The sequence below is a fragment of the Onychomys torridus genome, chromosome 16 (genome assembly GCF_903995425.1).
Source record: "Onychomys torridus chromosome 16, mOncTor1.1, whole genome shotgun sequence".
Lineage (NCBI taxonomy): Eukaryota > Metazoa > Chordata > Mammalia > Rodentia > Cricetidae > Onychomys > Onychomys torridus.
This window is the reverse complement of record NC_050458.1, coordinates 3,462,140-3,476,174: the sequence shown is the minus strand read 5'-3', so window position 1 is coordinate 3,476,174 and position 14,035 is coordinate 3,462,140. Positions and strand designations below refer to the sequence as shown.

Sequence of the window (14,035 nt, the reverse complement as noted above, 5' to 3'; positions counted from 1 at the left end):
CTGACAGGTCAGCTGACCCCGCCCTGTCAGTCTGTCAGGCAAACCCCAGAGGACCCACCTGGAGACACAACTGCAGACAGACCTTCTTTCCTGCTACTCCTTTGGTAGAAGAATATGAAAGACACATATTAAAATGCCTTCTGCTGACCTTACCATTATGGTCAATTAGTGAGTCTGAGAAAGACGGCGCACACACTGAAACGTGAATGGTTCTCCTAACCTCTCCGTTACTTCAGCTAATTATGTTATTACTTTTCAAATCAGCATACCATAACTCTGCATGTTTATGAGTACATTATGATGTGATATATGCATACCTAATGTAATGAACAAAGTAGGCTAATAAGTGTGCCCATATTTCATACAGTTATCATATCTTTGTCTTAAGACCATCAAGGGAAGTCGACAAGTGTCCTCAATGTCTGCCTACCCATCTCATCTGCCAGATGTCCTATAAGCCAGCGTCAAGGTCTCACAGCGTGTAGGTTTGGGAACATCTTCCAGTTTTAAAGTTTTCTATTTCTTTCTCTCACTCCCAGTCCTGGCCTGGTGGGGACACTCAAACCTCACACAAGCACTGTAGCCAGGCAGTCTCATTAAGATCCACACACCCCGTCACTAAATGAATACATCAAAAGGAAGCATGTGAAACCATTCCATTAACACGGCCAACAGCTGCAGTGTAGCAGGGCGAATCAGCACATGTGGTGCAGTGTTTGGTGGTTTCTTGACTTTGCCTTTTAAGGCTGCACAGAAATTGTTCTTGTTTTCATTGGAACACAGATGAGTGTCGGGCTGCAGCTCATCAGGCAGCCTGAGCTCATGGGAAGGCTCCTTCCAAGCACTGCTCACCTTCAGCACAGTGAAACTCCTCTAGGTGCTTCCTCCGTGTGCACAGAGGATACTCCTAGAGTGTGATCAGAGTCCCACTTCATCAGTTAGTACTCGGTACAAGAAGAACCCAACTAGCACAGACAACTGTGGAATGTCTCACAGTTGCTTTGCTTTTAATTTTTTTTTTAACAAAAGAATGAAAAAGGATATATTCAGAAAGCCTGCACTCTCGTCTGTCAGGTGTGCTTGTCCAAGCTTGATTGCATAAGAAGAAAATGGTGGCATGGTGTTAGGGCATATTTAAAAGGAGGGTGGTATCTACTAAATGAAAAAGATGCTCACTGTTGCTATTTTTTTTTTTTTTCATGGTGTTGGGTTTTGAACACATGGCTGGCAAATGCCTACCCACAGAATTGAAAATTATCAATTGGTGATACTTTAATCTAACATGCAAAAATATTTTAGGCCCGGAAAAAAACAAAATCATTGGCCAGTGTCATAATTTGTTTGCTCCCCGTCCTAGGTCGTGCAGTGCAGATAGAGAGTGCGGACCGCCATCTGTAATGAAGAGCTGAGATTTCCTTAAGCAAGAATGCAAACATTTCTCCATATGATGCCAAAATAAGTAGTGTGTATAAAAATAATTTATTAAATGGGTGCTGTTTGTGTGTACTTATTTACTAAGCTCTCAGGAGGCAGGGACAGGAGGATTGTAAATTCAAGATTAGCCTGGGCTAATAGTAAGATCTTTTCTTATCACCCCCAAAGTAAATTAAATATTATTTTCATTTATTTTCCATTAAAAAGCAAAAATATTTATCAAAACATTGTTTTTCCCTTACATGCCCTTTTAATTGGTTTTGGTCTTTGTTTCTTTGGGTTAATTTTGCTATCCCCTTTTCCTCCTCTGTTCAGCTCTTTTTCCTGTCTCCATGGTACCCATCCTGCATCTTTTTCTCTGGCTTGTCCTGTTAGCAATGAAATAGTCTTATTAAGAGTTCAGTTCAACAAGGCAAGAAAATGGACTCCCAGAATTTCCAAACTGTTAAAGTTTTTTTTTTTTTCTTTTTTAAGGGAGAAGCCTTCTTCTCCCTCCCACCACATTTGATACACTTGCCAAGAAAGTGAGTCACAGATGCAGGTGTAGAGGTGTGGGCAGGACGCCCAGCATGCACTTCCTGATTATATAACCTTTGAGGGTCTCCAAGAGAGATGGAGCTAAGAGCTGTGTTGTGCACAGTGCCAGGCAGTCTGATCATAGACAGGTGATGCTTGTATCCCTCCTGGCCTGGGAAAGCATCCTAAGTTAATGTTTAAATTGGAATCATGTCTGCCACAGCTGTGTATGCGTGAATCTTTGCTTTACAGTTAATCAGAGTGGGCCATGTAGAACATGAGGGAGCATTTTCTCTTTAACAGGAGCTGTGTTGTTATTTATGTTGTGGTTGAAAAGGAGTTGGGTAGCAAGAAAAGCACCAAATGACCCAAGATATGGTAATAATATCTCCAACTCATAATTAAATAAGTTATTCAGGAAATATATGATATGGTCTTTGTATGTCATCAAAATGGTAGGTAGCATCGACTTTAAATTACTTCATCTTTACAAAAATTATAAAGGTGCTTAACTTTTTTTTATTATGTATGAGTATCCTATAGTTGTTATAAGGTATTGGGAAGTGCTGTATTATATATGTGAAAATTAGCTAAGGGGGGCTCTGCATATGCAGCTCTTGGGAAGTTGAAGTCACCCATGTTGGTAGGGGACTTTTCAGTGATAGGCGGTCAACCACACACCTGTGAGTAATCCCTCACCCAGTCTCCTGTAAGAAGGCCTAGTAACAGTAGCCTGTAAGCTGGATGTGGGCACCACTGTCCCCCTTTTACCTGCTATCTCCCCAGGAAAACCAACGCTGTGCCCTTTAAGAATTGACACTGAGTTCTTGTCTTTATTCTCTCGTCTGTTTTTGCCTCTGTCACCTTGAAGAGGTGAGGAAACACAAAGACAGCTCCCCAGAAGACGGTAACTGTGTTCACACTGACTTGAGGATGGATGCCAGGAGATGGGTGGCCCCTTAAGCCCCTGCCCTATCACCCAAACCCTCTGCTTCTGTGATTTTTACAGAAAAATACAAAGAGTCAAGGAGACGGAATAAATCTTGTTACTTCTAAGGATCATGCTGATCATCATAGGAGCTGGACTTGAACAAGGGGAAATTACTTAGGTGATAATAAACAGTACCCTGAGGTTTGAGTTAGCAAAAGAGAAGAAGAGGGAAGGAAAATCAGTGCCACATTTGGGGATGGTCATCCAGCCGAGGCGTCCGCCTGTTGACAGTCTTTCCGTCTTCCAGTGTCTTTCTGAACCTCTCCCTTCTGTGTTTTGCAGTTTTAATTGTAGAAGTCTTTGATATTCTTGGTTAGTGTTATTAGAAGGTAGTTTTAGGCTATTTTGAATACGATTGTTTTCCTGGTATCTATCTTGGTATGTTTGTCATTGCATGAAGGAAGGCTGCTAGCTTCTGGATATTAATTGTGTATTCTGCTGCTTTGCTGAAAATGTTAAGTTCTGAGAGTTTTCTGGTAGAATCTTTATGCTCTCTTAGGTATAAGCCATGTCATCTGCAAAGCAGAGACTCTTAGAGTCTTTCTTCTGCACCTTCAACGTGACGTGGTGGTGGGTCTTTCTCTGCATCTATCAGCATAAGCATGTGATCTCTGTCTTTGGAACAAGTCATGCTGTTTACAGCATTTGTTGACTTACATATATTGAACCAACCCTGCAACTATGGAATAAAGCCAACTTGATTATGATGAATGACCTTTTTGATGTTTTCTTGAATTTGTTTAGCAAGTATTTTGTTGAGGATTTTTGCATCAGTAATTGGTCTGTGATTTTCTTCATAATTTCTTTATCTTTGTCTAGTTTTAGAGTCAGGAAAATACCAGTTTTGTAGAAGGAGTTTGGTAATGTCCTTTCGTTATTTTATGAACTGGTTTGGAAAGCATTGATGTTCATTCTTCTTTGAAGGTCTGGTAAAATTCACCAGTGAATCCATATATGCATTGACTTTTTCAGTTGGTAAATTTTTAATTCAATTTTATTGCATATTATACCTGTGTTTAAACTGTTTATCTTATCCTGGTTGAATTTTTATGGGTTATATATGTCTAGAAGTTTATCCATTCTTACATTGTTTTCTAATTTAGTGGAATATATATTTTAGGTAAGAGCTAATGACCTTCTGGATTTCACTGATGTCTGTTTCAACAGCTTTCTTTTTGTCTCTAATTTTATTAATTTGGGTCTTCTCTTTCTTTTGGTTAGTTTACCTAAAGATTTGCCTTTTAAGACCAGAAGGTGTCAAATCCCCTTGTGCTGGAATTACAGGCAATTGTGAGCTATCCAGTGTGGGTGCTGGGAACTAAACCCTGGTCTTCTGGAAGCAGAAGTGTTCTCCCACCAGAGGCATCTCTCCAGCCCTGCACTCTGATTTTGTGGGCACTTGGAGATATAAGCGCCCCTCTTAGGATGGCTCTCATCCTGTCTCATGGGTTTTCATACGTTGTGTTTTCATTTGTATTTGACTCTGGCAATGTTTGTATTCCTTCTTGACTTCCTCAGGCCCCATTCATTGTTCAACAGTATGTTCTTTAATCCCCGTGAATTTGCCTGTGGTCTAGGGTTTCTCTTGCTCTTGGTTTGTATTTGTTTGTTTGTTTGTTTGTTTTTGTTTTTGTTTTTCAAGACAGGGTTTCTCTGTAGCTTTGGAGGCTGTCCTGGAACTCGCTTTGTAGACCAGGCTGGCCTCGAACTCATAGAGATCCACCTGCCTCTGCCTCCTGAGTGCTGGGATTACAGGCGTGCGCTACCACCGCCCAGTTTAGTCTTTATTTTTATTCCATTGGAATCAGGTAGAATACGAGGAACTATTTTAGTTTGTCTGAGTTTGCTAAGATTTTCTTTGTGGGCTAATATATGAGCTATGTTGGAGAAAGTTCCATGGGCTTCTGAGAAAAATGTGTATTCTGTGGTGTTTGGATGGAATAGAATTCTAAAGATGTCTGTTAAGTCTATTTGATCTGTGATGTCATTTAATTGAGGTATTTCTCTGTCTGTTTTTTGATGGGATAACTGGTCGATTGGTGAGAGTGGGATGATGTCACCCAAGACTTCCATGCTTGGGTCAATCTGACTTTATATCTAGTAGCATTTCTTTGGAAACTGACTGAATCAGTGTTTTAGGCATGTATGTTAGAGTCCTAATGTCCTCTTTGCTTGACTGCTCCCTTAATCATGATCAGTGACCTTTATCTTTTCTCACCTGCTTTGAAATCTGTTGTCAGATGTTAGAACAGTGGTACCAGGTATTTGCTAGGTCTATTTGCTCGGAAACTTTCTTCCATCTACTTATTAAGGCAGTGTCTACTTTTGCGATGAGGTGCATTTGTTTGAGGTAACACATAGGTGGTTCCCAATGTTTCACCTGAACTCCTAGTGTCTGACTGAGGAATTGAGATCATCAGTATTCAGAACCATTACTGAAAGATGTGCAGTAATTCCTGTCATTTTTGGTTTTATAGTGTTTGACTTTTTTCTTCTTCCTCTCTTGCTTTACTATTATTCCAGTGTGGTTTAGTCTTTCCTACTCCTTCGAGTATCTTTGGTACAGTTGGCTCAATGGTCATACTTTTTTTTTTTTTATCATGGAAAGTTGTTATTTTTCCTTCAGTTGTGATGGATTTGCCTGGTATAGTAGTCTGGGCTGGCAGTTGCCTTTCAGAACCTGAAATCTACCTGTCCAGACTCTGAGCTTTATAGTTCCAGTTAATGAATCTACTATGTGGATGGACCCACCTTTGTATGTGACTTTCGTTTGCTCATTTGTTTTTTCCTCTCTCTGCTTTCCTAGCTATCTCCAGCACTAGACTAGCATCTCATTTCTTACTGGGAGAGTGTCTGTATGATCCTTTTGAAAATGTTTTCTGTGCCTTCAGAGCAAGCTTCTGTGCTCGCTGTTGCTACAGCCTTCTGGGTTTTTATTGGCTTACTGCTTCTTTACTGCTTTTCCAACATTTCAGGTTGGTTTTCTTCATTATTTCTGTCTCTATGCTGAAATCTTCTTTCCTATCGTCCACCATATTCCTTATTTCATTCAAATGTTTGTATCTTTGTACATATTTATAATCACTTTTAGTTTTGTCTGGGATATCATCTAACTCTCCCTCACTAGATGCCACTACTGTAGGATTAATAATTTGGAGACAGGAGTTATATTGACTTGGTTTTTCATGTTTCTTATGCTCCTGTGTTAGGATTTACAGATCAGGTATTATTTTGTTCCTTTCTTTATGTTTTATCAGCTTTATTGTTTTAGTTGAAGTATTTACAATGTTCAGCTGAGACTTGGCTGTGGTGGTGTGTCCTTGAGAAAATAATTGCTTAGTTCAGGAGCTCAGGGGTCTGGTGTAAGCTTTCTATCATTCCCTGTGTAACACTGGGAAAGATGGCTTCTTGGTAGCTCCACTATGCAAATGTTGTGCTAGCCAGTTAGCAAGAGTGGCTCCTTTGATTTCAGCAACTGTTGGAGGATAAACAATCAAGGATAGTGTGGCGTGTGCTGGGATTTTAGTTGCTAAGATGAGCAGTGATAGGAAGTAAGGTGGCCAAGTATGAGGAGTAAGGGTTGACTTTGAAAAAGAATCGAGTTGGGTAAGTTGGTGGGAGGGGGGACATTCTTAGGGCTGTAGATTTAGAGGTTGTTTGATCTCTGGCAGGTAACAATTAGGTAAAAGGAAGAGAGGGTAAGAATGAAAGAAGGAAGAAAAGACATAGGCATAAGAGCAGGGTACATGAGGTGGCCTTATAGCCAACAGGGTGGAGTCCTAAAACCCAACTGAACAACGTATGCACAACAGCAGAATCGCCATGAGACATAAACGCAAGAGTGGATAAAGGACTCCTGGAGTGAACTGTTGTCAGCTGAGCTGAGTTGGAATTTCTCAGTTTCCTCTGGAGCTCTGGCAGGTTCCAAGTGGTGTGATGTGGAGGAAGGGAGAGGAGGAGCCATTGGTCTCTGCAGCCCCAGAGTTCCTGGGGCTCTGCCTGTGATGGGTGAGGCCATATGTCCTTTCCTGGTAGTTCTCTTGGATTCTTGCACTTCTTCTGGCCTCTTCTGGTTCTGCAGGTCTGGGTTATGTGAGGGGCAGTACTTCCTGAGTCTTAAAAATATTTTAATGTATAATTTATAAATATAAACAATAGCTACTACTCAGGGGTAGTGATATGACAGTGTTATTAAACTGTTCCTTATGTCCAAATAGCTATTACTGAGCAACAAGACAAATAAGTAGAATGGGGGCATTTGTGAGAGGTTGTGGGAAGTTCTGTGTGTGTCCTATTTATCCATCACCTTCCTGTATCCATCCCACAGCTTTAGATACCAGATGGAGGCATTTGTGCCCCAAAGGAACCAGTTAGCTATTCTTAGAAATTCAGAATGGGTAATTCCTTTGACATCTAGGTTAGAAGACTACCAATAGCCAGATTTTTAGCCCTATATGATCTTGGCTTTTGTTTCTTACCAGTTTGGGGTTTTTTTTGTTGTTGTTGTTGTCCTATGTCGGCCTTGACTTCACTATAAAGCTGAACTGACCTTTCTGGCCCTGTCCAGAGTGCTAGGATTGTAGGCTGTAGAACAAAAGGATATTTCCAAGCTGTTTAGAAGGCTGGGGTGTGGGTCACTGGTAGAGCACTTGCATGGCATGCAGGAGTCACTCCATAATACACACAAGGAAAACCCGGCACTCAGTGGCATCAGTCAGTCATAGCACATCTGTATACACTTGTTATCTGAGGGAAAATGACTAGTTGCTCATTTCTAGTGAAAAGGAAAAGAACAGGAAAACATACTTTGGACACATACTAGTTTTACCACTCTGGGTTCACTGGCGATTGTGGCTCCTCACAGCCTCTCTGTGCCGCCCTCTTCTCTCTAGTACCTTTTTGCCACTTACATTGCTCCGTCAGCCACTCTGGACATTGGACTTCAACAGGAAGAGAAGAAAGACATTTACATGAGAATCCAGCCACCATTTGAGGACCTCTTTGACACAGCAGAAGAATATATCCTCCTCATCCTTCTGGAACCCTGGACACAGATGGTGATGTCAGACCAAGCAGCTTACAGAAAGGTACGATGGCCTGGTGAATAGTACTTGCAGGAAAGAGTTCAAACACCGCCTCAGGGGTCACAGTCTCAGGTGGGCCAGGGGCTCTGCAGTCATGACTGGGGAAGACACAAGATCTGTGAAGGGAAAATGCTTATTAACACTGTTTATTTTTTTAATCTTTTTTTGTTTTGTTTTGTTTTGTTTTTTATTGCCAATTTCCTTGTTGTCTCCTAGCAAAAGACTTAATCTCTGCTATTCTTAGTTCTCTGCACAAATATGTCAGAAGAGGAATGTGAGCTTTTGCTTGGTGCAAACTAGCCAGATTGCTATTGTCCCCACTGACATTCCTCAGCAGTGCATTTGTGATTAACGGGAAAGACCCATTTTATTTTATGTTGGATGGGTTATAGTAAATAGCACGCCCATAGAAAAACAGGAAAATAAATAAATAAAAGTGGACAGTGGGATGAATAAGGGGCATCATTTTTGGACAGAATAAAAGATTTATAATGGGAAAAAAAAGAAATCTAAATGCTTCTCTCCCGTGCATGGTAAAAGCAGACCTTGTGACATCAATGCTGCTATTTAAAGTACCAGTGTTTATCAAATCATAATGCTCAACTGGATATGTTTGTACACAGCTTCTACATTCCAAAAGATGTCAGGATTGGAATATTATTATTATTATTATTGATGGATAGAGGAAATTTCTTTAGGTATTTCTTTTGAATCATGAATTAAAACTGTCCTTGGGTATTTTTTCCATTAGGTAAATGCATGTACCTGGTGTGTGTGTTAGAGGTGGGGGTGCTGCTGCTGAATTGCTATTCTTTATTAATATCTACTCAAGGACTTGCATTGTCTACCAAGAAGGATAAATTAAGCAATTATGATAAAATTAACACAGAAAAACTTTGCACAGACTCTTCTCATTGGATTGTAACTAAAATAATTCTAAAACCTTAATAAATTCAGAGATCAAAATAAGTAGATTTCATTCCTTAATTCTTACAATTCTAAAAAATTAACATAGTATCCTTTTTATTATAGGAATGTACAGGTACAGTAGAAAAATTAGAATATCCTGTGATATTTTAAAAGTCTCTCTTAACACAATTATAATATATACTGCATTTCATAGAAGACATGAAGTCTGTAATGTGATCCTGTAATTGTAAAAGAAATTGGAAAGTATAAGTGCCCTGAACCAAAACATTTTGGCATTAGCAAATGAATCTTATAAAAACGTGTAAGACCGATTATATACTGTTCGCTCATAATAACAGGGAAAACATTCATCTTAGTTCTAGAATCTCCTTAACTGCAATCCAGAAGACTATTGGAAAAGACTCCCTGACTGTACACTGTGTACAGGAGCTCTTTGAAGCGGATTACTGAAGCTAGCTGTTAAATACAGGACGTTCTCAGGCAGCTAGCCAACCAGGTGTGACTGCTTTTTCCCTGCAATAGAGAATTGGAAAGTGGTCTTATTGTCCTGCCTATAGAGAATTGATGCTTTATGTGTTAGGAAGACAGACCTGCTATGAGCAGTAATTTGATCAACTGTTTCCTCTTTTGCTATAGCAATAAAGCACTTAGGAACACTAGTAAACACCATTGTCCTTTCTTCTTCTCCTGTGAAGTGTTTGGTTCACACAGCCTTTGCCTTCTCCATGACTTGTCTGTTACTTTGATTAGAGACCGAGAGTGTGATCAACGTATTCACACTGTGTGTGTCCAGGGAGGGGAGTTCATTGACAGCAACTGTGTCATTAAAAGAAAATGTCCATTCTTTGTTGTGTGTATTTGATGGGTCACTTTGTTATAGCTAATATTTTTTAATGACGTAGGGCTCTCTGCTCCTGCTTCAGAAGCAATTCGCCTTCTTGGCAAAAGCCCACAGTTTTTGGTAAACTGTGTTCTGTCCCCCATTTTCATAATTTGCATTCTACTAGTATTATAAACTTTATTGATTTTTAGGTGAAACTACAGGAAGAGACTCGGCAGCTGGATTCCACATACTTCAGAAAGCTACAAGCTTTGCATAAAGAAACAGTTCCCAAGCTGACTGAGGTAAGAAACTCTGTACTTAGAAAATCACCGTTTAGAATCCTAGAGACAGTTTCTGTCTTGTACGCTGCTTGTAAATGATCGTATATTGAGATGCATATTCATTAAAGAGGGACTCGGAAGCGTCACTACCCTGCTGTCCCACCATGCTGCCCCTTTGCCTGGCACATGTGCCACATTTGACAGGTCACTGTGTTGTAACAACATGCTCAACATAGCTGGGAAAAGCAGGTTGGTAAAGTGACAGAGGGACTTTCCTAAGACCAGAAAATTGAGCTTAAACTGCATTAGAACCCCTTAAGTGGTACCCATTATTTTCTACATGTCAGTAACTATATTAGTTGTCAAAAAGAATCTTTCTTTTTGTTCAGAAAATGCAACTGAACTAAAAAAAAAAGAAGAAGAAGAAGAAGAATCTCTCATAGCAACAGATTTTTTAAAAAGAAAAATGGAGAAAATAGTTGGAAAAGTCAATAAAAAGATCATAGGATTGGTTAGGAGATTAACTTATTTTTATTTACAAAATTGTGACATTTATTTATTTGCTTGTTTTGAGACGGTCCCATGTAAACCAGAGTGGCCTTTACCTTGCATTCATCCTCCTCCTGATATTGCCTCTCAAGTCCTGGGAGGTACTACATGTATGTGCCATAGTGACCAGCTCAAATTTTCAAGTTTTGCATTGATTAGATAAATCTTGATCGGTCCATAAAACCATAAAATTAATGTATGCATCTATATAAAAGTTGTGGTTAATTGGTCTGTTCCAGATATACAGTTATATAAAAATACACAGAATAGAAACACTAATGTCAAGCTGGGTGTGGTGGTATATACCTCCCACCTTTGATCCCAGCACTGTGAGTTTGAGGCTAGCCTGGTCTACATAGAGAGTTCTGGGACAGCCAGGGCTACAAAGACAGCGCCTGTGTCAACAAAACAAAACAAAACCAACCCTCCACTCATATCATATAATCCTTCTTATGTATTTACACATGCGTACATATATGCAAAAACAGATGTCTGGGGAAAAGTTCACCAAAATGGGAGAGAGAGTTCTAAATGGTGGGTTTGGGGTGATTTTTAGTTTCTTTTTTCTGTTTAACTGGTTTTTATTTTTATATAAATAAGGTTTTCAAAAACAATGGTTTTTAAAATAAAACCTCAGTAGTTGCTTTGTTGGTGCAAGAGTTCTCTCCTGGATGCACCATTAACTCGAACCTGGGAAGTGACAGCACCATGGAGGCAGCACATAGAACATTGCACTTTAAGCTTCAGGAACAGTTTATAATGCTGAACAAGGAGCATTGCTTTTTGAAACATTGGCCGCTTGTCCCAAGGCCGCACATTTTTTAAACAATAGAGAGGTGATCAAGCTATATTAAAAATTACATGTGGTTTGTGCTAGAGAGATGACCCGGTGGTTAAGAGCCACTGAGGACCTGGGCTCAATTCCCCCATGACATATGGTGATTCACGAGGGTCTGTAACTCCAATTCCAGGGGTCTGATGTCCTCTTCTGACCTCTGCAGGCACCAGGCACATGTAGTGCCATACATACTTGTCAACAAAATACTCATACACATAAAATGAATCTAAAAAATTTTAAATAGTTATGGAGCAAAATTTTATGTCCATTATAAATTATTGAAATAAAGAATATAGTTACAAAACCATAGGTACATGATCATATCTTCATTTATGATGAACTATATATGCACATATATTTTAATATATAATGTATAAATATGCTACATGTATATACTATATATGCTATATTATTATACTATTCACATAATATATAATATGTTATATTACATATTTTATATTTTATGTATTATAAATGTAGCATATATAAATATTCTACTGTTTGTACATAATATATGATTTTAAAATATTGTATATGCTATATTTATATTATATATAATATGCTATGTTTATATGAATTATATAAAATGTGCTATGTTTATATGTGTGCTATATTTATATATAGATGTTTTTAAATTGCATTTATTTATTTATTTATTTATTTATTTATTTATTTATTTAATGTGTTTCTGTGGATGCTAGAAGACAACTTTTTTGGTTTGGGGTACTTTTTCATGACAAGCTTTCTGTGTAGGCCTAGCTGTCCTGGAACTCACTCTATAGATCAGGTTAACTTTGAACTCACAGAGATCCACCTGCTTCTTCCTCCCAAGTGCTGGGATTAAAGGTGTGCGCCATGCATGTAGTTTATCTATATATGTGTGTGTATTTGTATATATTCATATATAATCTATATGTGTATGTATGTGTATATGCAGAGAGGGGAGGGCAAAGAGGCTATATATTGTGATGGTAGTTATCTCTGGGTGGAAGTATTATTTTGTGGTTTTGTTTTTATTACAAAAGACATTTCCCTTTTACTGAGAAATAAAAGTAATATTTTGAAAGCAAATATTTTGCACACATGGGCCCCAATGAACTTGTGCTCATGACTCACATGTACACAGAGTGTACTTTGTCTATAAATGTTTACTAAGTACTTATTTAAAAGGAATGGGGTGAAAAGGAACAGTAAAGAATTTGAGAGTCAGGTGTGAGCGTCTCCTTTATTTACCCAGTTCCACCACTTGCTAACCAGCCTTGGCCCAGTAGTTAATTTTTATTTCAGGGGTGCTGTTTAAAACTGTAAATAATCTGTTGCAGTAAGAGATTGTTGTGAAAGTATTTTGTCACTAGGACACTGCCGGATCTGTAACTTGCATTCCGTCACTGGCTGAAGTCTCTAAACAAACAGAATATTGGAGTAATGTTCCTGAAGAATACAAGCACTTTACCTTTAATGATCTACTTAACAACAAACTGGAATTTGAACATTTCCGTCAGTTCCTAGAGTCTCATTCTTCAAGGTGAGGAAATACCTAGTTTTAAATATATTTCTCAGTAAAAATAAATCTTTTTTTGTGCTGATTTTGATTTATGCTATATTAATGGCTCTGTAGTAGATCTTTACCTATGCCGTGAAAATTGATGAACAAAAATTGGCTATATGACTTTTGACTTTTCCTCAGCACCAGTGCCACCACCGCGCTCCGGTGTCCTCAGCCATGTGATGCTTGCTGGTATTTTTAGCACTAGCAACTTGAAACACTTTTTAAGCTTTCCTTTTTTTCTGCTGCTTCCTTTAGTATCTCTGGGAAGTGTCTCTTATATTTCACTAATTATTGTAAAAATTCACAGTTTTATTAACTAATATATAAATCAAACATTGCAGCTTTAGTGCTGTAAACTGAAATATTGGTCATATTTTCCTCTCTCACATTAACAGAGACTGGTTTGAACTTAGGGCCAAACTTCATCATTTCTCCTCATCTTGATGAGGATTATCCTAAATTTGTCCTGTTGTTGAAGAACTGTGACATATATGTGGCATTTCCCCACATTGCCCAGTATTCAGTGACAACCCTGAGACCGCAGCAATAAAGGAGAGATCTGTCTCCAACCCCAGGACTCCGTGCGAGAAGTCTTAGCGAGGATTAAGCTTGTCTGGCAGTGGAGCCCACTGTGCAGGGCTTGGATTGAGGCTGCGCTGTCTCCACTCGTCCTTGCCCTGACCAGACAGCCCCCTCCCAGCTGTCAACAGCTTGGCTGGTGTCTAATTGAATTTAGAGGAATAACTAAGAAGGGATGTGCTTTCTTTCCAGCATCGACCTTATGTGTTGGATAGATATCGAGCAGTTCCGAAGAATCCTTTTTAAAGACCAAAAGCAAAGGGAGGCAAAGTCTATATACATTAAAAACAAATACCTCAATAAAAAATATTTCTTCGGCCCCAACAGCCCAGCTTCTCTGGGTCAGCAGAACCAGGTATGATCACGTTTGAAGTGTAAAAGCAATGCTTCTTTTTGCCAACAGCACAACAGTCTCTTTTTATTGTGTGTTGCCTTTTCGGATAGAAACTTTGGTTTAGGTA

General features: G+C 39.0%; 1 protein-coding gene across 1 annotated transcript in view; it reads left to right on the top strand.

The window, feature by feature from the left end:
* The window catches only part of Rgs22 (regulator of G protein signaling 22), a 149,053-nt gene that overhangs the window by 102,595 nt on the left and 32,423 nt on the right, over positions 1–14,035 (top strand). Inside the window, exons 15-18 of the mRNA XM_036208311.1 lie at positions 7,834–8,028; positions 9,988–10,080; positions 12,802–12,971; positions 13,767–13,929. Of these exons, the coding sequence (XP_036064204.1) occupies positions 7,834–8,028; positions 9,988–10,080; positions 12,802–12,971; positions 13,767–13,929 (621 nt within the window). The remainder of the gene's footprint in view (positions 1–7,833; positions 8,029–9,987; positions 10,081–12,801; positions 12,972–13,766; positions 13,930–14,035) is intronic.